Genomic DNA, 27,227 nt, shown 5'->3' on the forward strand with positions numbered 1-27,227 from the left:
CTCTGATTTATTGAATTCCACTGCAATAAATCTGACAGGTTGCAGCGAACATGGAAGACTAATCCTATTTCAAATTCAAGGGTTTTACTGAAGGCCCACTACTCTTGTGAGAAAAGTGAATTTAGTGAGACTAGAGGGAGGTGATGTCACCAAAGCTATGAATTGATGTTATGAGTTTTTGCACTATCAGCAACAGGCACAGTTTAGCACAGGGTTTATCATCAGGATGCTAATAGTTGCTAACCATTTTGTGCTGACTGATTATTTGGGATAATTGTTTTTCATCTTTACATCCACTACTTGAGTGGATCATATTTTGCCTCACCAATTTTACAAGGTGCCTGCCCTTTTCCAAAGACTTTCTATTGGCTCGTTCTCAAGGGACTTCATCCGAAACTCTTTTGAAATTGTTAACACGGTGTGTCAGGTCAGCTTGGTAAAAGTGTTAGAGTTACTGTGAAACAATGATTTGGGCCACACCGAAATTTGTTTGTTGTGTTAATACTTGATTTTACAAACCACACCAAACTAACTGAACTGTGAATAGTTTAAAAGAAAATCAACTTAAGGGAGGTATGATGAAAGAACTCCTTTTTGGGGAATAAGATTAATTTAATAGTAGCAAAGATAATAATTGTGCTGCACAAGATAATATTTGAGCAAGAACCAGGTCGCACATAAAAACACTGAGTCGAAATGAGTGGACACATCAAAAGCCTTGATGACAATGACGCTCCTCGACTCGCCTGTTACGCAAGCTGAAATGTCAAGAGGAGATTAAATCACTAAAAAGGGACGGATTTCATGTCATGTGCTTGCCTCACAAGATTTTGTTCAGGTCGACATGTGGCTTTTTACAAAAAAAAATATTTTGTTATGTTCACTAACAACATTTAAAAAAAACATCCATCACCCAGCTCAATCATGAAGAAAATACAAAAAGCTCACTACTCGATTATATGGACTCCCACAAGTATGTCCACAGTGATATAAATGACACAATTCATGTGTGTGTGCGTGGTTGCATGTGTGTGTGTGTGTGTAATATATTATCATAAAGTGCTTCTACTACTTGACATAACTCTGACATGAAGTTTAATGACTTGTATCATGCAGATTTATGGATTTAATGACTCCATACAACACATCATTACCTTTCTTGCACAGACAGTAAAGCCTCTGATCACATTGCCCATTTAACAAGTATTACCGACTTTGTTGTTTTTACTAAAACTAATCCCAAGAAACTCGTGGCAATTTAATTTATAGTCTTTTATTCCGTCAAGTAGTAAACATCTGGAATTAACAGAATCTCAATATCCCTGTAGTTGATTTCCTTTGTAATGCTTGGGATTTTTAATTCAGAGTAAAAGTAATAAGAATAAAACGTTTCTTTCATCAAATGTGCTTTGATGACCCAACTGCAGGCAAGCCTTTCACAACCAATTTAGGCTTTTATTATGTTTCAACATCATTAAATCTGCTTGATAAAAAATGTTTGAGCTCAAATAGCAGGCATAGACCAAAAGCATTACCTTCCAACATGAAAACAACAGGGTTCTGCCCTGTGATGATAAACATAACTGTGATATACATCTGTCATTATAGTTAAAGGCATGGTTAAGGTGATGCTGCCTTTGTGTATTTGAAGGCAGATGTGAAGCACACTGATATGGTAAATTTCAAATGAATGAGGGTAAACACTTTTCCAAAGAGAGATCTTTATCTTAGGTTATCCCCACTGAGGGCTTTCTTAGATTTGTGATCCGAATGTGTCTACTGACCCTATAATGATGCAGCTACCAAAATATTTACTTCTGCTTGAACAGAAAACGGTTGATATTCACCAATTAGGCTCTTTGGCGTATGGATTTTTACTATTTGTATTATTTAAACCTTGCATTTCTTCGCCTCTTCGAGTCTTGTGTAAAAGACAAGATAGGACACCATTTTAATGATTATAAGTAAGCTGGCCGCACTGCTGACAGAGACCCATAGTGATGTCCCCAGCGCTTCATACTGTATGAGTTTAATTATCAGCGCTGCTTTTGTCAATTTAATATAGAGCCAAGTCAATATATCGCTTGGTTGCATTTTCTACGATAGAAGGTCTGTCTTTACAGCAAGTTTAGTGGAGAAGAATTGTTGAGGATAGTTTTTTAGCACTAAATTAAAATGCGATGTAATTTAAATGTTGCTTATATTGCATAGATTAGATTTATGAGAATGTGTATGTCTTCTTTATTGATTTGGTGTGTAGGCATAATTATATGCTTAAAATGTTTCTTTTATTGATTTAATACGTGAATATACTTGTCTGCTTATGTACTTTATTCAATGACGTTTGAGCATATCTGTTTTTGTAGCTAGGCAGGACTTTTTGTATTTCGACCCCATTCCTTCAGTATCTGGTCTTTTGTTTCCCGAACGCATCACAAAGCAAATAAATTTGATAAAATTACAATTACAAGTTTTGGGGATGTTTGGAGGAAAGAGTACCTGAAGATCTCAATCTCAGATCTCCTGACTCCAAAAAACACATCCTAACCATTATTTCTCTGTGCTTCCTTTACAAAAACAAATATAAATAAATGAATAAAATCAATTATTTCATATTCGCTACTTTCATGGATCATTGTTAGACAGAAGCACATATTGTATCTGCAGTGAGTATACTCACATTAATTTGTGCAATACAACAAGTGCTTGTCAAAGTAATGCAAGAGCGTTTGTCATTAGCACACCATGCATATTCAATAATTCATCTAAATATATAATCCGAAGCCTTATCCTAAATTGCGAGTTGTAAAGCTGCATATTTTAAGACAACCACGTTTCACAACATCTTAGCCAAACATTACATCATGGGCTGAAAAACGAAGCCACATTATTTTTTACTCCAATCGAATGGAACCCGAAAACGCTGGTAATAAATCATCATTTTTCGGACATTAAACATTTGTAAAATAGTTTTTAGACGTTCTATTTTCCCATTGTACATTTCAAGACCAAGTTAAAGCAGGGCTGACTTCATACACACGCGGAAATAAAGGTGGTTGTTCTGTAACGCAACAAGGAGCCATTTTGAGTCTCACTCTTATTTTGAGTAGGCTACTCTAAAACAACTCAATGTAGTATTCTTAACAAGATCAAACTGAGAACAATTACTCTGAGCATCTGGCACGGCTGTAACAGCTTTTACATCTGGCTAATACATTTATGACTGACTGGAGTCCAGCTGAGACCTTAACAGAATGGTTTTATGTGTGTGATTCAGCCAGGATCATTATCTGGATACTCGTCACTCGGAAGGCGTACATTTATAAAAAGGGGTTTAGTGAAACACTGGCAAAAATATGAAGGTAAATGTAAGATAAAAACGACAGTGTGCAGGTGTTCTTTCATGCATAATGGACTAGGGAAAATAAATTAAAAAAACTGTAATATAAATGTGATTTTTGTTTAATGTTTGACGATAATCGCTGAATGTGCAAAGACCGAGGGGAAGTTAATACTCAAATGTGGTGATACAGCAGAAAACATTTCTTTCACTATTTCCTTTTTCCTGATTTTTCCAGCATATGTAACCCTTTTGGTCATCCAGCGCAATTGTTATGTAACTATGATTACTTGTCTCGCTACAATATGGAGTTAGCTACCTAACAAATTCATTTTCCTTGGGTGTCGCAATTTGCAGAAAAGCATATCATTATTATTTAAGTTCAGAAGCGAGACGGCCACAAAAAGTTTGAAGCAGAAATATGTTCACACTCAATCCTGGAGGGAAAGTTGTGTGCTATTTGATTGTTCAATTGGGCGGGGGTTCGACACGTCAACAGTCTTTGAGAGCTGTGAGAAGTTTCAAGTTTGCAAGTTATATCTATTTTTTTCTTTAAAGCAGTGCTTGTGTAAATTTCCATGGGTGTGATTTGTGTTCAATGCACCTGAATCCTTTATTGACACAAAGGCAGATTACATGCATGCTTGTGCATTAATGGCCTTCGCGACGTGTTCCACACTGCAAGTCATTCTGAGCTTGCATGTGTGCGTGGGTGTCACTGATGCAAAGCGCTTTATGCAGTCTCAGGCGTCTCAGTGGATCAGAAAAAGTTAGAGGGCAAACAGACTCATCTCAAACATTTGAAGGATGATGGTTTTGAACTTTTGCATCTTTTCTTGGTCCACTAAACTTTAAAGCGACTATGTGAATAGTGTATAACATCATTTATGAGTGACACAGTGGAACCAATATAGTCTTTTAATTTAGAATTCAACCAATCACACAAAATGTGGATGGATGTACAGTATATCATGTGATATTAAGGTTTGGATTGAATCAATTGTCATTATCAACGCAGGATGGCCAAGCCATAGTGATAAAAACACCAAGCTATATTTGCACAAGACACAAATCACTAACAAGACAAGTGGTAAGCAGAGACCGAATGAGAGCATGATTAGTTTTATTGACTAAATGTTGCAACTGCTAGGAAATATTGCCTTTGTTTACCAATGTGTGGTCAAGCCAGTCATGGCTTTTAATCAAACTGTCGTGACAAAAAGAAAATGGAAATTAGTTCATTCGACTACTACTGAAAGTGTGTGTCCATTGGGTAGACCTGCATAAAAAAGTGTACCAACACCCTTTTAGCTAGATTTAGGGCAGTACTTTATGTGGAGCAAAAGAGCTCAGACACATCTGCTGGATATTATGTGGTCATACAAAAGCAGCATTTGATGCTACAATCATAAAGCATTCTTATTGAAAGCAATGGGTGTCTGAAGGAAAAATACCCACCAGGACACAGATGTATGTGTTCCTGGTACACTGTTTCAACGGTGCTGCTTGCTATTTATTTATTTATTTTTTGATATACTGAATGTATCACTCTTGTCCTTTTCATTGTTATTACGAAAAAGCTGGCTTAGCCAGTGAGTTTTGCGCTGTACATTAAAAAAAAAAAAAAAGAGGCGTTATGCAAATGCAAAGCATTTATTCTTTTTAACTTGATTGAAATTCACGTGCAGGACTAAAAACTGCTCACATCTGTTAGAGGAGACACAAAAAAAAATCAGATTGCATGACTAATTTCCATCTATTAGTCCTGACAAGTGCAGTGAACTTTAATTTGCAATGCTTGATTTAACAATTGTAATTCTCTCTTAGGCAAGTGACGACATTCAAACTGGCTTCATCACAAAAACAGATTTGTGGTGTTAATATTGTTTAATAATGTCTGCTTATTACACTAACACGTAATAGCCTAAATTTGGGTGACAAAGAAGCCGTTTGTCGATCAGAAATGAAAATGAAAACATTTCCCACTGAGAATTTAGCAGGAAATCAACAAAGCTTGTGTTAAAGCCACTCTAAGTGTAATTTCCAGTATCATTAGACTAATGGCATAATTGCCCATGGTCTTTTTAAACCCACTCTTTCTAAATCAATTTAAAAAATTGCAGTGTTCCTGCTAAAAAAAAATTGTTTTCCTTAAAACATTCAAAAACGACGTTCTGTTGGGCTGGCAAATGCACTTATCAGAGTCAACTGAGGAAGAAGATAACACGACATCAGCTATAAAAAGTTAACATCCACGACAGCAACTCCTTAGGTTGTTTTTTGAAGTTTGAACTTGTGCATAACTTTAAGTACTATAAGTTTTAAAGATCCCAAAACACAAAGCATTGTGAACTCAGGAGAGATGTTGACCCTTTTCATATGTTGCCTGTTTTTCGGTGTGTGAAATTTCAACGAATAATGTGTGCACCTCTTAACAATGAGCACAAGTGAATTTTCTATTTCAAAACCAAGGCTACCGCCTAGGAATGCAGCAGTGTTTGTTTCCTCTTTGTGCCGCTTTGTCTGGAGCGTAAATAAGAGCTGCGATTTATCTTTGAATGGTGAATGGAATTTTATTGTTCAAGCCGTGTTCATGGTTTGTCTTATTTCTACTTAACGGGCCACCCTTTTGACAAAATAAATCTACTCCAAGCGGTAATGGCACCTTTTGTGAGAGTGGGTGGGTGGATCGAATATGTTGCTTGTCTTGAGCAGTTTAATTTTGAATTAATCAGGACTTGCAGGATTCCTCAGATATATTTGCTCGCTTTAAAAAAGCACACTCTTAAACAGACACTCAGATTTGTGTTTCTATTATACAAAGATGATAAAGCTTCTCCAAATTCAACAAAATTGAGGTATGAGGTAACAGAATCACTGGATCATTATGCAAGACGAAGAAAGTACAATTCATCAGATACTCTCTTCTTGCTTGATTGGAAATGGATTTTGATCTGTAGCCTCTGCAAGGTCAGAACCTGTCACGAACAAGGCAGGACAACCAAATGGGAAAGGAGACAAGGAGGGCCGTCGTGTTGGCAGACAGGGGTAAAGCAAGCGAACAAACTGGCCAGGCGTACCGTTACACAGCGTATCAGAGGGGTGGCAGGCGTGTGTGTGTCAAGGCAAACAAACTGTACTGACGAGTGCACGCCGTCTATATACATGCCCTAACCAGTGGGTTACACGAGACAGGTGGTGGTGATCAGCGCCGATCAGCGCCGATTAGCACAGTGGGCGCGTCAACTGGCCAGCAGGGCCAGAGCGGACTGGAGATGTGACAGACCGAACCTTAACTCAATAGTCAGGGTTTTGCAAGTCTTTAAGTATTAGTTACTTGAACACAAATGGTGTAACCGCAGTGTTAGACAGATTTAAAGGCACATACTCTTCGTTTTCTAAGAAAAAGTACAAATATTACAGAGACTATGTTGGGTTGGCACTAAATCATGACTCATAACTGTCAATATGTTTACATTTTATTTAATTAAACTATTACTCTATTCTTTCAAAGGTTCTACACTGTAGTGCTATTTTTCTAATGAAAAAACAGTTTGAATCGGGTTTGGATTCAAAACTAAATGCAGATCTTTTACTTCATGTGTCAGTATACCTATCGAATCATACTTTATTTTAGAGATGCACACCCCTCCTTCTTAAAAAAACAAAAATGCCAAAGTTTGTTGTTTTCTTTTCCTGGAACGGATTAACGGCATTTCCTTCCATTTCAATTAGGAACAATGATTTGATACACAAGTGTTCAGAGTCACAAACATGTGAATTCCTATGTTTTCCATACATTGCAACTTTCAGTGTAAAATGAGCACTGTGTAGTAGCAGTCGGAGAACATACATGTCAAACAGAAGCAGTTGGCCCTTTTGTTTTTTCACTTCTGCTGTGGACTACCACAGCACATCCACCAATAATCACCATGCTAAAATTATCATTAGTGCTAATTACCATGCAAAAATTCGTTCTGACGATTAATATTATTCGGAGAGCTTATTGCCTTGGAGCACTGTGCTAAGCAAATAAGCCCCGAACTAATAGATAACTATTTAAAAAAAAGACTTGACATCCTGTCTGTCTTGTGGTTGAACATATAAAAAGACGCTCAGTTGTCCCCAAAGGCAAGTAGTAAACAACTCCGCTGATTTGTGTGCATTTGGCAGGACAACTAAAAGCATTTGGCACGGCCCCTAGATAGCAGAGCACTTATCCAAACTAGTCAAATATCCCTACGGATAACACAATTATATGGAATTATTGGATGTTTCTGCCTATAAGCTAAGGTCCAGCTCGGGCTAAAGATATCTTTTCTCTGGATAAGATGAAGCTCTTCTGATGTTGTGATCAAAGGTCTGTTCAAGCATCGCAGATCCGTCTGTCGCAGCACAGTCTCCTATTAATAGACAGCCAATTGGTGCAAAATTTTAAAGCAATGCAAGCTGGCTGTTATCAGTGCCTCGCGCAAAGGTTTGCACAGCCTTCAGGTGTTAATTAAATCTCCACTGACTTTTCCTCATGTTGCGCCACAGAACTGGCTGCAGTTGAATCGAGCAAAGCTCTCATCCCAGCGATTTCGCTCGAGAGGACGGTAGAACGTTTCCTGAGAGCAAAGGGAATCGGTGGGGCTTGAAGTAGGCCGGTTTGTAAGCGGCCTCTACGTTTCTGGAGAGTTGGGGATTGATTTTCTGAGTGTGGTCAACCTCAATGGTGATTGCTGAGCCTTGAAGTGCAGTCTGGATGTCTGTAGTCCTGCCTGGCATACATGCATGGAAGTTGACAACCTGAGGCCTTGAACACGCACTCACGCACGCAGGCACTCACGTACACATACACACACGAACTGGCAGGCCCAGGGCAGTGAGGTATTATTACAGAAGGCTTGAGCAAACGGCCTTTAATGACCCAGTTTAAACTGTCTGCCACTCTCTGTGCCTTTCCTCCAATTTTATAACTTCCTTTCTATCTTCCACAATCCTTGTTCCATGAGGAGATCGATGGTCAGTGACTATTTATGGGACAGCAAAAAGCAAATCCTGCCAATTCAGACTGAACCTTACTATGTTATTCTATGTATGTATCACATACAGGATGCTCTTTGCGAAAAGCAATCTCCAGCACTATGCACCAGAATACATAATAGTTTAATTAGTCTTAAACTCACTTGAGACATAAACTCTGTGTTACCTTGAAGACAGAATATGCGTAACATAAACAGGAATATATTACTTTGCATAAACATATGCGCAACCACAGATATACTCTCTGATACACTTAATGACATGCACGTCTACAGGATGTTTTGAATGAAAAAGGAGCATTCGCGATAGCGTACATTTTTATCATATGTGCCAATTCTTTCAGTAATTTGATGGATTTGTTTTTAAATACATAGCAATGTGAGAAATGACCTAAATACCTAAAATACCTCTACAGTGTAACATCCAATGAGCATTTACTTAAAGGTTCTAAATCTTATTTCCCATAGTAATAGTAGGTGAATTAATTTGGTCCAGCTTTGAATGGTCAACCTTTGTCAACTAAACATGTAATGTCAATGTTATCAGTAACATTTTACCATTCACAACATATAGTGTTACACATATAAAACAAAATTGCAGACTTATTTATATAGAATTAAAGACTTATTTGATATACAATGGATGGACTGGATCATGTGGTGAAGGTGTACGTAGTTTTGTGGTCAGTCAGCTCAAAATTGACAGCATAAAATTCCAGAACGTACTTTCGATTATGATTTCCAGCTCCATCCAAATTACAAAAAAACTCAATGAAGTGGTGTCATCGGGTGGAAGGAGACATGACCATGGTCTCATTTACATATAAGGACAAGATAACAAGCCCGGTCATTACGGGAAACAGATTTATCAGGTCTATCTCATGAATAAAAGATCACAGAGATTTATAATGAAGGTTTATTGTGTTTAGTTGGCCTTGATCTTATAAAGATCTGACAAATATTCAGAACACATCCCCTCCATATTTAAGTAGCCCGTCCTGCAGAATCAGTATGTCTAATCTAAGATCTCTATCTGCTTGTTCTGGGGTTGCTGCTGCAACAGCTTTCAAACCGACCATTTTATTACACTGCAATTAGTGCTGAACACACCAAATTTATGTTAAGCAGTGAGCAGAGTTCCTACCAGATGGGTTGGAAATGACATGCGGTAATCATTTCGTTCATCTCATTGCATTCATTTACAGCAAATGCCTATGTCTCTTAAAATGTTGCCAACATTGTGGCAATAAAGTAGATCCTGCCACTGTCTTCCACCACAGGTTTGTTGTTATATTGAGTGGAGTTCATAAATTTATATGTAAAATGCTGTTAACATTTCAATATGCGTAAGGTTAGTTAAATGCACAACGTGTTTAGTTTGACAATAACTTTGGGTTTTGGATTGGTTGACACAAGGAACCGGGCTGACAGGTAGAGGCAAAACCCAAGCCCGCTCACACAAGACATGAGTATGGTACACTGGACAGTAAGACATAATATGAAACTAAATTAAATTCAATCAAAACAATGCAAAAGTCGACAGAAACACTGTTCATGACATAGTTGTATGCCCTCGTAAGTTTTCTGGACCTTGGACTCACTTTAATATAGCTACCGCTGAGTGCCTGTGACGGAATGAGGGAATCATTTATTGTGCTCTATATAAAAATGAAAAAAACATTCACGTGTGAATGTTAACTGTGCCAACAATGCACATTTTGGCACTCATCCATTTCAAATTGTACTCGCCTCTGGCTGCACTGGTCGATTTGAGTGATTATAATGACCGTCTTGGGATCCAAAGCATGCACGTAGGCTTTTGGAGTACTTTGTTATACCAAACAGGAATATCTGCAGGGCTCATGAAGCAAGTTAGCACAGGAGACTCCCATCTGAAATAAAATGATTGCACTCCTTTTTTGAACCATTGTGGAACTTCAGAGAGCCACTTCTTGTCATTGACAATACAAGATTGCACGTTGACTACAAACGCAACTCAAACGTATATATTTTTTTTATGCATAGAAATGAATATATTTTATTTATGTACCCGGCTACTATTTTATTATTAACGCACAGGGATATAAGAGGACTTCACAACATTGCAAGTCAAGTGACTTACACTTCCCTTAGTTTAGTCTACTTAAAAGTGAGAAAAGAAATGTAAAGTATCTGTATAATATCACCATTGTTTGTGCTCATAGGAGCAATATAAGCTGCAAGGGATACACATTTTAGTGCTCTTGTGAAACTATACCATCAGTGCACCAGCACAAACAAAACATAAGCATCATCTCACTGACAGTTAAGGGCCCAAAGTACGCTTTTTTTATGTTTTTCCTGGTTGATGAACTGCGAAATAATTCTTTACATCTTTGCTAGGTACGAATAAGGCTCAGAGGGTTGAAAATCTAGCAAGCTTCAGCTTCAAATATAATCCGGGATTCTTTTGAAGTGGCAACGAGCAGGACAATTCTTTTTCCAACCAAGAACTGGTCTGCCCAACAACGTTTATGGAAGGATGATTTAATAATAATAATAATAATAATAATTAATTACATCATTGTAAGCACAAGCACAAAGCCCAAGTATTTTTTGTTGGGAACAGCTGATACTCAAGGCGACGATGACGCCATCAGGAGAGGTGACCTACATGCTCGGCTGAACCTAGAGCTATGCAATCGCTGCTGCATAGCCTAGAGCCAGGATTAGCACCTAACATGAAATCAAGGAATGCTGTGCTCTGATTGTTACGGAAACCTGGATAATTACCAAAACGTCAGACTTGGCCGTCCATCTTTTAATGCACTTCATCTACCACATAGACTGTGCAGTTATGTCAGCAAAAACTAATGTGGCCGAGTCTAATTCTTCGTCAACAACAGATGGTGTGCAGACATTTGGGTGATGGAAAAATACTCCTGGACTGGCATCTCTTGCTGATGCTAAAGTGCTGACCAATTTATTTACCAAGAGAGTTCAGTACTGTGTTCATGTCAGCTATTTATATACAAAATATAGCGCTAGCTCGACTGCATGGCGTCATTGATAAACGTCATGTTTACTGCAGCAGGAGATTTCAACCGCTGTAACCTCAGAGCTGCTCTCCCAAAATACCAGCACCACATGACGAGTCCAGCAAGGGGAACAAACGTACTCACTGGACTGAATTTATAGCAACATGCAGGACACATATTAGGCCGTGCTTAGACTCCATTTTAGACAAGCTAACGATATATCCATGCCCCCCCCCAGTTAACAAAACTGTTACAGTTTGAAATGAGTTGCTTTCATTCACACGTGAATACTATGATGACATTTAATTTAAAATGGTATTGTACTTAAAACATTGCATGTATTCTTTGAAAAAATATTCATTTTTTACTCCGGAATTATTTATGTTTCCATTAGTTCAAACAAATCAGGTTGTCAAGAAGCTTATTGTGTTTGACTTGAGTCCAACATGTGTTCATTGTTGTCATTGAGCCATAACAATGTACTCCCATGACACGACACGGTTTTAGTAGTCCTTACTCCCCACAGAAAGTCACCAAATTATTTTGAAAAATAAACACAAAGTCCCTAATCGAAGTATTCAGTGACACAGATCTGCAATTTCTGTCGTTGTTCTGCAGTTCGTGTTTTGGTTCCCAGTCTCCTTTTGGTACTGGCCTAAATTGAGGAATCAATCTGTATTTTGCAATTACTCAAGAAAAATATTCCCATGCTGCGAGAGGAAATGGGAGATTTCATAGTCCACATGAGGTCTTGGCCCGGGTGTCTGGTCTTTAGAGAGAGTCTCATTAGACTTCTCATTACAGACCCAGCGAGCTCCTGTAATGACTGCTTGCATTTACAAATCGTCTCAGACATGAAAGGGAGTATGACAGCGACGGACCAGGCAATCTCACCGCTGCCAAGTCTTCTGATTAGAGTATTGGAACCATAACGCATGCTTATGGAGTTTTGTGAGCTGGGAACAATTAAAAACATCGCAACCCCTCCTTCATATGTAAATCAACTAGTAATGTGACTACATGCATTCTATCGTGAGGTATCCATTTGACATACATTACTGACTATGAGATGTATTAAATGAATTCAAATGTGGGTAGCCTCTCTGGTGGAAACCTGCCATGAATTAAATTGAAGCCGCAATGGTCTGCCTGCTATGTTCAGTGGAAATCGCAGCACAGAGGCATGATTGCTCACTTGGATTGCAGAGAATGTGATGGGTAGGCTACCTTTAAGAGGGTGCGAGCATGCAATTTTATATGTATTACCAGGCCATCACATTATAGTAGTATACGTTTTAAATGATTGGACCAAGCTCATACGCTGGAAATAAAATTGTTACACTTAGGGAAAATGTCTTTTGTAAAGTGAAATCTAAAAACAGGATACCATTTATGTATCTCATTTGTATTTTATTGTCGAAGACAGAGAAACATCAGTCTCAAATGCTATTAATCCTTGAAGGTGCTGCACTACTGAGTGGCTAAAGAATTGCCAGTGTTTTCGAAGGTAGCCGATGTTGCGTTCAGGTCAGGGTTCATTCAAGATGGCAAATGTTCGCAAAACGGTCGCCAGACATTCTACAACAGTTTTAGTCCAACCACTGAACAAAATTAAAAAAATGAGTAAATTCAGTCCACCTTTTTTTCAGTGTCTAATAATTGTAGTGAGAGTGGACTTGGTGTAGAATAATATGAGTCACGTAAAAGTGAAAATTAGTCCTCAAAAATAATTAATAATGAAATAAGAACTATTGATTAACTAGTGAATATTTTAATATTTTTAATCAGAACCAACTTAATTAAAATATAAAAGTATTGACATGAATACGTCGATCACTGAAATAAAACAGTATTGAAACCGATTGATTATGCAATGGCTCCAAGGTTCTGAATAATAACACTCAATTCTCAAGTATCGAACCAATCAGGATTCTCATGGATCATCAACCTGCATTCATACAACAGAGACATTTTCTCCTGACTACCCCAGCAACCAAACCACACAGCCCAAAAGGTCACATTTCTTTCAATTCAGTTTATTTTTGACGATCAAACCTGACAGACTATGTTAAATCCAAACCACCCAGTGTGTGCATTTATATCTAGCGCCTAATCACTCGCTTTACATGATTTGAAAGAAAAGTAAGAGCAGCCAGAAGTCAGCAAGGGCAGAGACCCCGTTGCTCACACTGTACTCTCATTATCTGCTGTGACTTCAGGTCTTCAATATTAGCCAACAATAAGCACTCTGTGAGACCATCTGCTTTGCCAGCATCAGTTATTTTAGGACTGGGTGGGAGAGACAGCCGTGGAGAACAGGGAAAGGAGAAGGAACATAACATGCTATTTGTGGAGATAATAAAAACACAAGAAGGCAGAGAATACAATACTCGAAGATTGCTATCTAAATGCATGTGGACCTCAACTATGAAAGTGGTCCTTGAGCCCCATTGGGGGATAAAAACTGCCAGTCCTTGTTACATCCGATACAAAGATGTCTAGTCATGAATTTTATCGATGGCTTTATCAATATTACTTCTGTAATATTCAAAAGACATTTCATCAAATGGATTCCTTCAGGGGTCGGGTGCAGTGTGAGCTGGGCGGCGGCCAAAGGCAGGGACCTTGGCGGTCTGATCCCCGGCTGCAGAAGCTGGCTCTTGGGACATGGAATGTCACCTCTCTGGCTGGAAAGGAGCCCGAGCTGGTGTGCGAGGCAGAAAAGTTCCGACTAGATATAGTCGGACTTGCCTCCACGCACAGTTTGGGTTCCGGTTCAAGCACTCTCGAGAGGGGCTGGACTCTCTTCCACTCTGGAGTTGCCCACGGTGAGAGGCGTCGAGCAGGTGTGGGTATACTTATTGCCCCCCGGCTGGGCGCCTGCACATTGGGGTTCACCCCGGTGAACGAGAGGGTAGCCTCCCTCCGCCTTCGGGTGGGGGGACGGGTCCTGACTGTTGCTTGTGTCTATGCACCAAACGGCAGTTCAGAGTACCCACCCTTTTTGGAGTTCCTGGAGGAGGTGCTGGAGAGCGCTCCTTCTGGGGACTCCATCGTTCTACTGGGTGACTTCAATGCTCACGTGGGCAATGACAGTGAGACCTGGAAGGGCGTGATTGGGAGGAACGGCCCCCCCGATCTGAACCCGAGCGGTGTTCTATTGTTGGACTTCTGTGCTCGACACGGATTTTCTATAATGAACACCATGTTCAAACATAAGGGTGTCCATGTGTGCACTTGGCACCAGGACACCCTAGGCCGCAGTTCGATGATCGACTTTGTAGTCGTGTCATCGGATTTGCGGCCGCATGTTTTGGACACTCGGGCGAAGAGAGGGGCGGAGCTGTCAACTGATCACCACCTGGTGGTGGGTTGGCTCCGATGGTGGGGGAAGATGCCGGTCCGACATGGCAGACCCAAACGTTCTGCGAGGGTCTGCTGGGAACGTCTGGCGGAATCCCCTGTCAGGAAGAGCTTCAACTCCCACCTCCGGCAGAACTTTTCCCAGGTCCCGGGGGAGGCGGGGGACATTGAGTCCGAGTGGACCTTGTTCCGCGCCTCCATTGTTGAGGCGGCCGACCGGAGCTGCGGCCGTAAGGTCATTGGTGCCTGTCGTGGCGGCAATCCCCGAACCCGCTGGTGGACACCGGCGGTAAGGGATGCCGTCAAGCTGAAGAAGGAGTCCTATCGGGCCGTTTTGGCCTGCGGGACTCCCGAGGCAGCTGACAGGTACCGGATGGCCAAGCGGAACGCGGCTTCGGCGGTTGCTGAGGCAAAAACCCGGGCGTGGGAGGAGTTTGGCGAGGCCATGGAGAATGACTTCCGGACGGCTTCGAGGAAATTCTGGTCCACCATCCGGCGTCTCAGGAGGGGGAAGCAGTGCAACGTCAACACTGTTTACAGTGGAGATGGCGTGCTGCTGACCTCGACTAGGGACGTCGTGTTTCGGTGGAGAGAATACTTCGAAGACCTCCTCAATTCCACCGACACGCCCTCCATTGTGGAGGCAGGGCCTGGGGACTCTGAGGCGGACTCTCCAATCTCTGGGGTTGAAGTCACTGAGGTAGTTAAAAAACTCCTCGGTGGCAAGGCCCCGGGGGTGGACGAGATCCGCCCGGATTTCTTAAGGGCTCTGGATGTTGTGGGGCTGTCATGGCTGACACGTCTCTACAGCATCGCGTGGACATCGGGGACAGTGCCTCTGGATTGGCAGACTGGGGTGGTGGTTCCCCTCTTTAAGAAGGGGGACCGGAGGGTGTGTTCCAATTACAGGGGAATTACACTCCTCAGCCTCCCTGGGAAGGTCTATTCAGGGGTGCTGGAGAGGAGGGTCCGTCGGGAGGTCGAACCTCGGATTCAGGAGGAACAGTGTGGCTTTCGTCCTGGCCGTGGAACAGTGGACCAGCTCTTCACCCTCAGCAGGATCCTCGAGGGTGCATGGGAGTTCGCCCAACCAGTCCACATGTGTTTTGTGGACTTGGAGAAGGCGTTCGACCGTGTCCCTCGGGAGGTTCTCTGGGGGGTGCTTCGGGAGTACGGGGTACCGAGCCAACTGATAAGGGCGGTTCGGTCCCTGTATCACCGATGCCAGAGTTTGGTCCGCATTTCCGGCAGTAAGTCGGATTCGTTCTCAGTGAGGGTTGGACTCCGCCAAGGCTGCCCTTTGTCACCGATTCTGTTCATAGTTTTTATGGACAGAATTTCTAGGCGCAGCCGAGGCGTTGAGGGTGTCCGGTTTGGGGACCTCAGCATCGCGTCTCTGCTTTTTGCAGACGACGTGGTGCTGTTGGCTTCTTCAGGCCGTGATCTCCAGCTCTCACTGGAGCGGTTCGCAGCCGAGTGTGAAGCGGTCGGGATGAAGGTCAGCACCTCCAAATCCGAGTCCATGGTCCTCGATCGGAAAAGGGTGGAATGCCCTCTCCAGGTCGGGGATGAGATCCTGCCCCAAGTGGAGGAGTTTAAGTATCTTGGGGTCTTGTTCACGAGTGAGGGGAGAATGGAGCGCGAGATCGACAGGCGGATCGGTGCAGCGTCGGCAGTAATGCGGACTTTGTACCGGTCCGTCGTGGTAAAGAGAGAGCTGAGCCAAAAGGCAAAGCTCTCAATTTACCGGTCGATTTACGCTCCTACCCTCACCTATGGTCACGAGCTATGGGTCGTGACCGAAAGAACGAGATCCCGGATACAAGCGGCCGAAATGAGTTTTCTCCGCAGGATGTCCGGGCTCTCCCTTAGAGATAGGGTGAGAAGTTCGGTCATCCGGGAGAGACTCGGAGTAGAGTCGCTGCTCCTCCACGTTGAGAGGAGCCAGATGAGGTGGCTCGGGCATCTCATCAGGATGCCTCCTGGACGCCTCCCTGGGGAGGTGTTCCGGGCATGTCCCACCGGTAGGAGACCCCGGGGACGACCCAGGACGCGCTGGAGAGACTATGTCTCTCAGCTGGCCTGGGAACGCCTTGGGATCCCCCGGGATGAGCTAGACGAAGTGGCTGGGGAGAGGGAAGTCTGGGAGTCCCTCCTGAAGCTGCTGCCCCCGCGACCCGACCCCGGATAAGCGGAAGAAGATGGATGGATGGATGGATGGATTCCTTCCGGGGGCGGCTCGGTGGCGCACTCGGGTAGCACGTCCGCCTCACAGTTAGGAGGGTGCAGGTTCGATTCCACCTCCGGCCCTCCCTGTGTGGAGTTTGCATGTTCTCCCCGGGCCCGCGTGGGTTTTCTCCGGGCACTCCGGTTTCCTCCCACATCCCAAAAACATGCTTGGTAGGCCGATTGAAGACTCCAAATTGTCCCTAGGTATGAGTGCGAGTGCGGATGGTTGTTTGTCTCTGTGTGCCCTGCGATTGGCTGGCAACCGGTTCAGGGTGTCCCCCGCCTGCTGCCCGATGACGGCTGGGATAGGCTCCAGCACGCCCGCGACCCCAGTGGGGACTAAGCGGTACAGAAAATGGATGGATGGATGGATTCCTTCCGGGACCCACAGGAGTTGGTTAAGAATAGCAGAGCTACTTGAATGATCTAACTAGTCTGGACAACAGTGTCAGACTAATTGAATACAGCAGGTTCAGGACAAAGAAAATCAATAGCTGCTCCTGCACCTACGATGTGAAAGGTTCGTACATAAAGTATATATGAATACTGGGAGAGAAATCACTAATCAACGACTTCGGCCTTAGACAAGTTCTCCTAAAATTAAAATTATTTTCAAGAAATTATGCAGAATTTTATGATATCAACGTTATGTGAAAGGTTGCTTGTATTAATTTGGTGTGAGGAAAGAAAAATCCAGCATTTGTATCAATTATTTTTGGCAGAGTGCAAGGGTTAGCAGGTGTCTCAATATTTTTGTCTTACCTTTTGTCTGATCTCCTCTTCCATTTTGACAGGCAATCCAAGCTCAGCTACCTGTCTGACCCCATCACTGGCCAAGCCTCCATATTCCCACAGCACATAGTTCTTCGAGTGGGATGCGCCAATAATGGCTGACCAGTGATTGGCACGACCTGTTAAGAAGGCACCCACACACAAGGTAAGCCCTTAGCTATTCTCCATGTGTTGGAGCACAGCTCAAGAAATGAGATTTCTTTGGTTACCCATCTGCAAAGCAAAGTGATAGTAGTCGCCTTTTCCGTATTTTTTAAATAGCTCTGTCATTTCATCAACATGTGTTTTTTTCCCTCACATTCTTACACAATCTATTATGCAAAAATGTGCGTTGCATGTTCATTTTTCTGTGCAGCGTTTGGTCATGACATCACGGAGTCCTAATCATTAGCATCAATATTTGGCCAGACATTCTTTATAGGCATTGGTGTCTTACAAAAAGGCTTGGTGATGTATTATAATTAAAACATGGATTTTTACTCAGGATTGGTAAAAACAAAGTTTCTGGATCAAATCACTTTTTGAATTCATGAAAAAAAAAGATAGTTTTTCTTTTTCATGACTTTGTTTCATGAAATAGATTAGTAAATACCATTTTCAGAAAGGTTGACATCAGTTCCCGCGTATTTGTTAATCGAATGTTAAATTGCAAATACATGCCAGCTCGTTCTAATTATCATAAGTAAACACCCTCCACTCATGTAAAAGCACGTACCATGGTAGTGTGAGAAGAAAACACACAGAAGGGAAATGAGAGAAATTAAAATGCCTGAATGAAAAACTAGAGCAGAGCGGGGAAAAAAAAACAACAACAAAAATCTGTCTTTTTGAAGTGGCTGCACCGCTTCAGGCAAATGAAGCAGTAACTTTCTGTTGTGCCAATGCATCAGGCTCATGCCTGTTTACAATTTTCCCATCAAGACCTTTAAAATAAGTGTACCTAATAAAACGACTAATTGTATTTGAGAATGTGTTTCAGATGGTGAATTAAGGTTACCTTCAATCTGAGGGTTTATCTTACACCACTCTCAACAGTATATTGATCTACTTGGTCGGAATTTTAAAGAGAGAGCGAGAGAGCGAGAGAGCGAGAGAGCGAGAGACAGAGAGAGAGACAGAGAGAGACAGAGAGAGAGAGAGACAGAGAGAGAGACAGAGAGAGAGACAGAGAGAGAGAGAGAGAGACAGAGAGAGAGACAGAGAGAGAGAGAGAGAGAGAGAGACAGAGAGAGAGAGAGGCACGGTAATCCCTGAATACATTCACATCCTGATCGAGAGGCACAAGGTTTTGAACACACACACATTTCACAAACTGGCAAGCCTGGAGTTTCCAAGCGGACTCACGATTAAGATGAAATGTATGACAAAACAAAGGCGACATGATAAAGAGCAGATTAGTGTACGCTTACGTGGGTAGTCTTTGGGATGAATCTTCTCTGACCAGTTCCCATAGAAGGTGACTCTGTACTTGGCTGTTCCACAGGCGCAGCAGTCAAGCAGGGGTTTATCTGTACCATCTCCATCCAGAGATTCTGCATTTAAATGAGGGATTGGGGAAAACGTCAAGGAAGTGAAATTGACAGGCACTCAGTGAGACCATTATTCAGGAGATTGGAATTTAAGTACTGAAGGTGGGAAGCCAGAGGAAGGGGAACGTTGGACATGAGAAAAGGAGCATGGTTGTTTTTGTCAGTGTGGCATCCAATGTCACATATCTCCAGGGGGTTAATCCCAATTACCGTCATTCACTCCAAACCCCAACAGCTGGGTGGAACATCATCAAAACCAAGAGTGAAGCAGTGTGAAATGTGGAGGCAAAGTGAATTCCCTAAAGGGATCCTGAGTATATCCAGGAACTGGCAGGGAATCTTACCTTTCTCACACATCTTCTTAGTAAGTGAGCCTTCATCCTGGAAATAGATGATCTTCTTCTGCACAATGCTTGCCCTGCACAAGCATAACAAGAGATGAGAGTAGTGAGAAGATTATTAGAAGTGTTTCCGTCTATACACCTGGTGTGTAAAATCAAATGATGAACTTTGAGCTTTTTAAGAGCCCACCATGAGAAAATGTTTGTTCATATTTTCATTGACACATAAGCATATCAAAGTATGCTTTCGGAGATGGAAGCTGAGACCTTGTGCAAATTGAGCTGTCAAAGAGCCTTGTTCCTTTAACTGGTAGGATGTTGACATGTAAATTGGTCCCAAACAAACCTTTTCAGAGACCAAACAGATGAGGGCAGAATACAAGCCCCCTGCCATCTAACATTCTAACACAAGCCCTTCAGGCAGTGATGGCTGCAAAGACGTTTCCATGGGGATGAACCCCAAACAATGTGGTGTGTGAATGTGAATGGAAGGGCTGGATGGTCCAGCTGGACTGGTCGCATACCAATTAAAGCAGAGTATCAAACTAAGTTTAGCTGCACACAGTGGAATGCATATACAGTGCATGAAATTAGATGCGTAAAAATAAGTGTATAATGCCAGATATTGCAATTCTCTCTTGATCTCTAAGTTTGTTGTATGAGTCGATCCCTTATGGATACTGTTGATGAAATGTTAAGCTATTCATTTGGAATGTAAAAACCTCCAACATTATTTTTGTTGGATTCCAGTTTTCTACATCAAGATGAGCAAAGCAGTATTAGTGGACCTTGCTAATATTGACTCTGAAGTACTGCCATGAGTTATATATTTCTCCGTTAAATCAAGACGATATTGGATTTGGTCTCAATAGGCGAGGAGCCATAATTCCTTCCCTTACAGACTTGCTCACTGAAATTATGCATTTTTATTTATTTTATTTTAAGTATGTAATACATCATACTGTGTTTCTGCTTAGTAATTATACCACTAATAATGGCTTTTGAAAAGTCATTAATTGTGTTACTCTCTGAAGTGTAAAACATCTCTATTATTTTTGACCAGCTGTGGAAGCCTGAGATTGATATTCATAAATACTGGCATTTAACAATACAACAATGCCAAATCAAATTACAAAACACATTACAAATGACACATTTATTTTTATTAAACTTGAATGTGTTTTCAAATTAAACAGTAATAATGACTTTTTGTTTTCATAACAAAAGACTAACCCTTCTATTCCTAATTATAGGCTACTTTCATAACATGACTACCAGTCGAATCATTTTGTTTCCCACTCGATATTGTAGTTTTTCAAAACCAAAACAATTGTTACATTTACTTGCCAGACCTTTTTTGCTGTAAAAGGATGGTAATTTTTGCAACTGTTTGTATTGATTAACCTGGAAAGAGACATGGAGCGACATTACAGCTAATATGTTACTGCTATAACAACTGACAATATCAACAGTCAGTGATGGATAACCACTGAGGGAAAAGGTAGACAATGACAATGCAGTTAGAAAGCAAAAAATGCAAACTAAAATTGTTGTCTTTCAAGTAGCACGCAATACAAAATTAATGAAAACGTCAGTCTCGTGTACTCATGGCCTTCTTTTAATCTCATTAGTTATTCAAGTGTACTTAATATTATTGATGATTCATATGTGGAATCAACTTATTTCTGTGCAAAAAAGACTTAATGCAAATGTAAAGATTTAAGGAAAGCGATGCCACTGGCACTGCTCTAATTGTTCACACTTTAATTCAATCTCAGCCCAATTTCATATACTGTATCACATTGTGAGTTGCACACACTGCTGCCCCATCGCCCACTTTACTGGGCTGGCCAGACAATCAAGTGCAGTAATGCTTACTTAACATCCAATTTAAATTCTATCTCACTTCGCAAGGTCCACGCTGCAACCGATTCCAATCACGCCTAAAGTGCATTGATTTGAAAGAGTGCGTGCGTGCGTGTGCGCGCGCGCGAGAGAGAGAGAGAGAGAGAGAGAGAGAGAGAGAGAGAGAGAGAGAGAGAGAGAGAGAGAGAGAGAGAGAGAGAGAGAGAGAGAGAGAGAGAGAGAGAGAGAGAGAGAGAGAGAGAGAGAGAGAGAGAGAATTATTGTTTTCTTTCAAAAATGATTTCCTTTTAAAGCTCAGATGTGAAGAAAATTTTAATTCACATTTTGCCCTACCACGGCGTCAACCAGAGATTAACTCTATTAATTAATTTCTTTTTGCCCCTCCTGTAGCTTGAAAAAAACTTTAAGAAGATACAGTGTGAAACGTGCACAAAAAGCATGTGATAACTGTGCTCGTTCTCCTATCGATATTTGAAAGAGGTAGAGTTTGACACTTCCATGCGGTAGGATGTTCACTGTCTCACTAATACCGCCTATCAGAGTGCAACACACGACCCCGCATATCTCACACCAGACGGAGATGAGGAATAAATTGCCTCCCACCTACAAATGGAGAGAAAATTGATGGCGGAAACTTCACAAGTCACTGCTGTACTCGCATATGACTTATTATGGCTTTAAGAACTAGAATGAATGAAACCTGCAGCTTCAGCTGTGGCAAAGTAGTTTCACTTTCGGCATTTACAGGTCACATTCAGTTTTATGATGAGGTGGATCCTGGTAAAATGCGTGGAAGGCAATTATTTACAGTTCAAATACATAGACACATAAAATAGAAGCCTCGGCTTTGTCACTGACAGTGAACAGATTGTCTTTTCGGTTAGTCGTCTTAACAGTGGTGCGGAGACATACTAGTGAAACAACTTGTTCTGACTTGCTGGCAAGTATTTGGTAATGTTTCTTCTGGAATGTGTTGAATATGTCCAGCAGACTCCAGGACTGCTGATGAAAAGTACACATTTTGGACAACAGTATCTTGCTGTGGTCAGTGAACAAAATAGTTTCCCTTATGTGCAGTCAACAAAACCCAGTTGCAAATTAGACATTGTATCAACAGACACAACATTGGCGCATGGTACTATAACTGCATGCTAAATAGTTTAAAAGGTTATTTATTGCTCAGGACGTAGGACAAGAATAAGCATTGCCGTCCGACTCTATCATCATGAAGTAACCTTAAGCCCAACCTCAAGCTTTCCATTTGAAAGACATAAACTGCCCACCAATTATGCTGCAGTAAACCACTCGGGAGGGGCAACATGTGACAGATATGCTTCTAATTTCAAATACGTATGTTGTTTTGATAATGACATCTTAGATTTAGACTGACAGATGTACAGATTCGCTCAGAAATGAAATCGAAAGAAAAACAAGTGTTGGACGTTTCTTACAGTAACGAGAGATAACCTGCAAAATTTGCAAATATTTGCATTGTTGTTGCCAATGTTTTTGTGTATTTGCATGATTAGGCAAGAATTTCATCACTGATTTTCAGGGAATGTTTTGGCAAGGTGGCATATGTGCATAACAATATAATGTTGAAGCAGTCTTAGCAAGGAATACTTTTAGTTGGCTTGGAGAACAAAATTTGTACGCACTGATGGCTTACCATCCTGCTGAAAATATTTGTTGACTGCATCTGTCTTTCCAACCACTGCCATTTTACAATAAGTGTGACAATCTCTTCTCTATGAATGGCTCTCATACCCAAAAAGAAAATTGCACTTGATAGGTCGTTACATGTGTAGCACCTCTTCGATCAATATGACTTTATTAAAACTTTTGTTGTGATGCAGCCCAAAGGCACACAACAACCTTCATTTTGACATCTGCGGGTGAGAGAAGAAGCCGTGATAAATACCCACTGCCAGCCTGTAATCATGATTTCCAGACGTATCTCTTTTGAACAATAAGCTTTTCACGCTCTTCCTCTTTCCTTCCCCAATGTCAAGGCTCTGCTATTTTGTCTTCATTTTAAGTATCTCCACTTTCAGTCTTCTAAGAGCACTATGGCAAGGCCCATAAAGATGAAATTAAAAGATGAATACAAAAACAAATAGATTTTTTGTGACCACCTATGAGATGTGATGAAGTAGCTCTCTGTAGCGTAATAGTTCACATGGCTAATTTTGGTGCATCTAATGCAGGGTCTATTCCTACTAAATTCCGACTCTTAGCCACTTCCCTGTGATGGTCTGGTGACAAGTCCATGGTGTTGTTTGCCTTTTGCACTTTGTCAGGTCTGAGGTAATCTTAAAGGGATAAGCAGCAATGGAAACTGGACGGACAGATGGATGGATATGTGTTGCAAGAACAATTTATTACGAAAGAGAAAACCCCTGTCCCGCTGAGATAAGCGATGCATCTTATTATCCCTACTGTTTGTGACCAAATAAACAACAGGGATGAAAATTATCCAATTCATTGATCAGAAAGAATATATTTTTCCAGCTCAGAGATACCCTTTAGCAAACACCGCCTCAATATTTCCCCATGGTTGCGGATTAAAAAAAGGATATCTGCCATGATCTGTCTTCAGCTGAACAAGAATAACATAGTTTCTGAGTGGGCCCGGAAGGCACACAACAGAGGCATTTATTGGTGTCAATCAAAGGTAAAACCCAATACAGGTTAATAAATAGCTCCAGAGGACAAGTGGAAAAGAAAATGACAGTCTCCTTTTCACCATTCTCCTTAAATTGTGAAACGGAATTAATACCAGGTCTTCATATGTGCTCATAGCTGTGCTCAATGCATCAGAGTTTCAAATTGAATGCAGCACAAGTTTGAACAACCAGAATATTCATGTATAATAATTATGTAATAATATTGTTTATTTGTTGTTTTTTAAATAAAAATACTTGATATACATACTTGAGGTATACACAGCCAGAGCCACTAGGTGGCGCGGTCCAGAAAACCTGGATACTTGTTCGTCGGCGAGGTGTCCCCTCTGTCACTGCAGGTGGGCAGTTGATCATATACTGTGTTTCCTCCTCATCAATTATCTGTAGAATCAATAGAAATGTAGTATATTAGATGGAAATAATACTCAGACTTGCCCTGGAACACAATTGTTCCAACTACATTGTCATGTTCTTCAAAAGTCAAGCGTAAGGTAAAGCTTCCATGCTTGTGGCAATGGTTGTGTGTGGGAATAATGAAGATGCAGAAATGTGATGCTTTACATTTTGACTGCCACGTTGTTCTAGTTGGCTACACTCAATGGAAACTAATTCCTGAACTCAAATGGATGTTACTGGTGAAAAAAAAATTTGAATTGCAAAGAGCAATACTGCGGTCCATCAGAAAATAAACTCCCACATTTTTAATCATCAATATTGACTCAGTGTCATTAAAAAAAGCCCAGTCTGATGCATGCACATGAACTGTGCCGTGTATTCATGATTCATAACACGTAATATACGGTTATAGAATATTTAAAAAGTGTAAAGCCAATATCGACAACAGGTAAAATAGAACACGTTTCTTTTGGAAGAGGCAGCATCAGGGCTCTAAAAGCAAGAACATCCCGCCGCCATGAAGCTGTCAGCAGGGAATTTTCACTTTGTCAGTTCACGGTATGAACGATTCCCCCTGGAAAATGGATGGAGTTTAGTGTGGACGTGCTTGCGTGCATGAGGGAGTGTGTGTCAGTGTTTGTGTACGTGTGCTCATAGGAAATACATATGCGAAGCGTGAGGACATCAAACCACACTGGAGAGTATATTTTATGATGGTGAAAAGTGTGTATGTGGACTGATCTATCTGAGTGTCTGCCTCCGTGTGCGAATATTGTGGACTTGCAAGGACATATTTTTGAAACCACACTGAGAAGCATATTTTGAGGCACGAAGAACATGTTGTCTGCAGGGCCTGATTCACTCAAGCAAATCCAGGATTGCCTCCAAGAATTGGCTGCAAAGTTCATTTTAGACATTCTAGAACTTGTTTATGCAAAGAGATGAATTTGGACCATTGGTTGGTCTACCCATTTCACGCTATATTTGTAATTGTGTGTGGATGATGATCGGATGATGATGATGATGAGGATCATGACAATGAGGAGGATGATGATGATGACATCCTTAAGAACACTGGACTGTGCACAGTATTAAGAAAGAGAGAGGACATTTTTCAACAGTCCTCACCTTACTTGTGTGTGAGTGCACGTGTGCATGGGTGGCCTGTCAAATTAATCGCCCCTCAACATATCCATGGTTTATTAACGGAATCCTCCTGTGACCTGATATCAAGTCAGGACACGTTAAAATCAGTGAAGCCTCATGGGTATCAATTAAACAAAGTATCCACTAAAAGAAACAACCAATTACCAAACAGAAGCTTTTGATGTGTGGTTTACGGACTCCTTCCTGTCAGATGTGACAAAAAAAGATAGTGGAACAATTCAATCATGGAAAAATAGGCACAGTTTGCATGTGGTAGATGTTTGGCTTTAAGAACATTATTTAAGTATGTTCTATTATCCTATTATGTACATTATTCCAAGCTTTGCTAAAGCCTCATGAGTTTGACTTGTCTCAAACCCCAATCTGCCCTTGCCTGCCCTCCGCTTGACAACCGCACCCCCACCAACATATTTTACGAGAAGTATAGTCCCGTGAGATACCGCCCACCGGTTTAACCACTCTAACATGCACATGCAGTGGCAGTTGAGGGTTGGATAAAAGTGTTTCTCATGAAGTCAGGAGCTGTCCTGAGACGATGACGCGATGGAGCGCGCTGAGATTTCCAATGAGCTGGGCGTCAAATAACATCTTGTGCCGAGGCTTTTGCTTATTCTCCCAGCCTGGACGCCTGCCCACCCATGTAAGAAAAGAAGAATGGAAGCATTAGATGAGTGTGCATTGGGCAAGATGTGTGTGCAGTTTACAAAAGCTATATAACACAAAAGATTTAGTGAGATGGTGAAAGTAGGGGAATATACTGTACTGTATATTTTGGCAGCATTTATTTTTTGCCGCTTGGTCACATGACTTCAGGGATAAGACAGCAGTAAATCGTGTGTGGCATGTAGCATATCTCTGCATAATGGTGGATTACACGATGCTGACAACAATTGTGCACTTGCCTCACTTTAGTGTCGCAGTAAGGAAAAGGCACATGCAAAGTTGGAACTGCCCCCTCCCCAAAAGCTATGCTGTATGTGGGATGATTTTTTTAATCAAATCTAGCAAATTTTATACCAATGATTCAGTTTGATGCCCTTTGTTCACATCTTTATGTATAAAATGTGTTACATTAAACCAGCTATCGACCCTGCATCACCCACAAAGACATGGTCTGTGCAAACAACGTAAGATTAAGATCGACTTTATGCCACCAAATTGTCACTCCACCATCTCCAAGACACTCCTTCTATAGCACTGATCCACCCAGAATGGCAAAAACCTCTTTGACAAATTGACATGAGCAGTTGCAGCAAGCCTTGCGGTGATACGAAAATCCGAATCCGCCAGCACATGCGCCAAGTCGCAGTTTCACCATCTCTGAAAATAGAGCGCAATGTTTTCGTACCCTTTGGCCCAACATATGTTCCTTTCTACCCATCAATGCGGAAACAACCTACAGTATAATGTTTTAGCATCCTCTAATATCAAGCAACTCCAGGCTGGGATGTAAAAGAAAAGAAAGAATCCCGA

General features: G+C 41.4%; 1 protein-coding gene across 2 annotated transcripts in view; it reads right to left on the bottom strand.

Moving 5' to 3' along the window:
* The window catches only part of spon1a (spondin 1a), a 40,278-nt gene that overhangs the window by 9,951 nt on the left and 3,100 nt on the right, over window positions 1-27,227 (bottom strand). For both annotated transcript variants that reach the window (XM_061276600.1, XM_061276599.1), the window contains exons 3-6: window positions 24,439-24,572; window positions 19,642-19,715; window positions 19,178-19,300; window positions 17,739-17,887 (exon numbers count right to left, since the gene is read on the bottom strand). In XM_061276600.1, coding sequence (XP_061132584.1) covers window positions 17,739-17,887; window positions 19,178-19,300; window positions 19,642-19,715; window positions 24,439-24,572 — 480 coding nt within the window. The remainder of the gene's footprint in view (window positions 1-17,738; window positions 17,888-19,177; window positions 19,301-19,641; window positions 19,716-24,438; window positions 24,573-27,227) is intronic.

This window comes from Syngnathus typhle, linkage group LG4 (assembly GCF_033458585.1).
Source record: "Syngnathus typhle isolate RoL2023-S1 ecotype Sweden linkage group LG4, RoL_Styp_1.0, whole genome shotgun sequence".
Taxonomy (NCBI): domain Eukaryota; kingdom Metazoa; phylum Chordata; class Actinopteri; order Syngnathiformes; family Syngnathidae; genus Syngnathus; species Syngnathus typhle.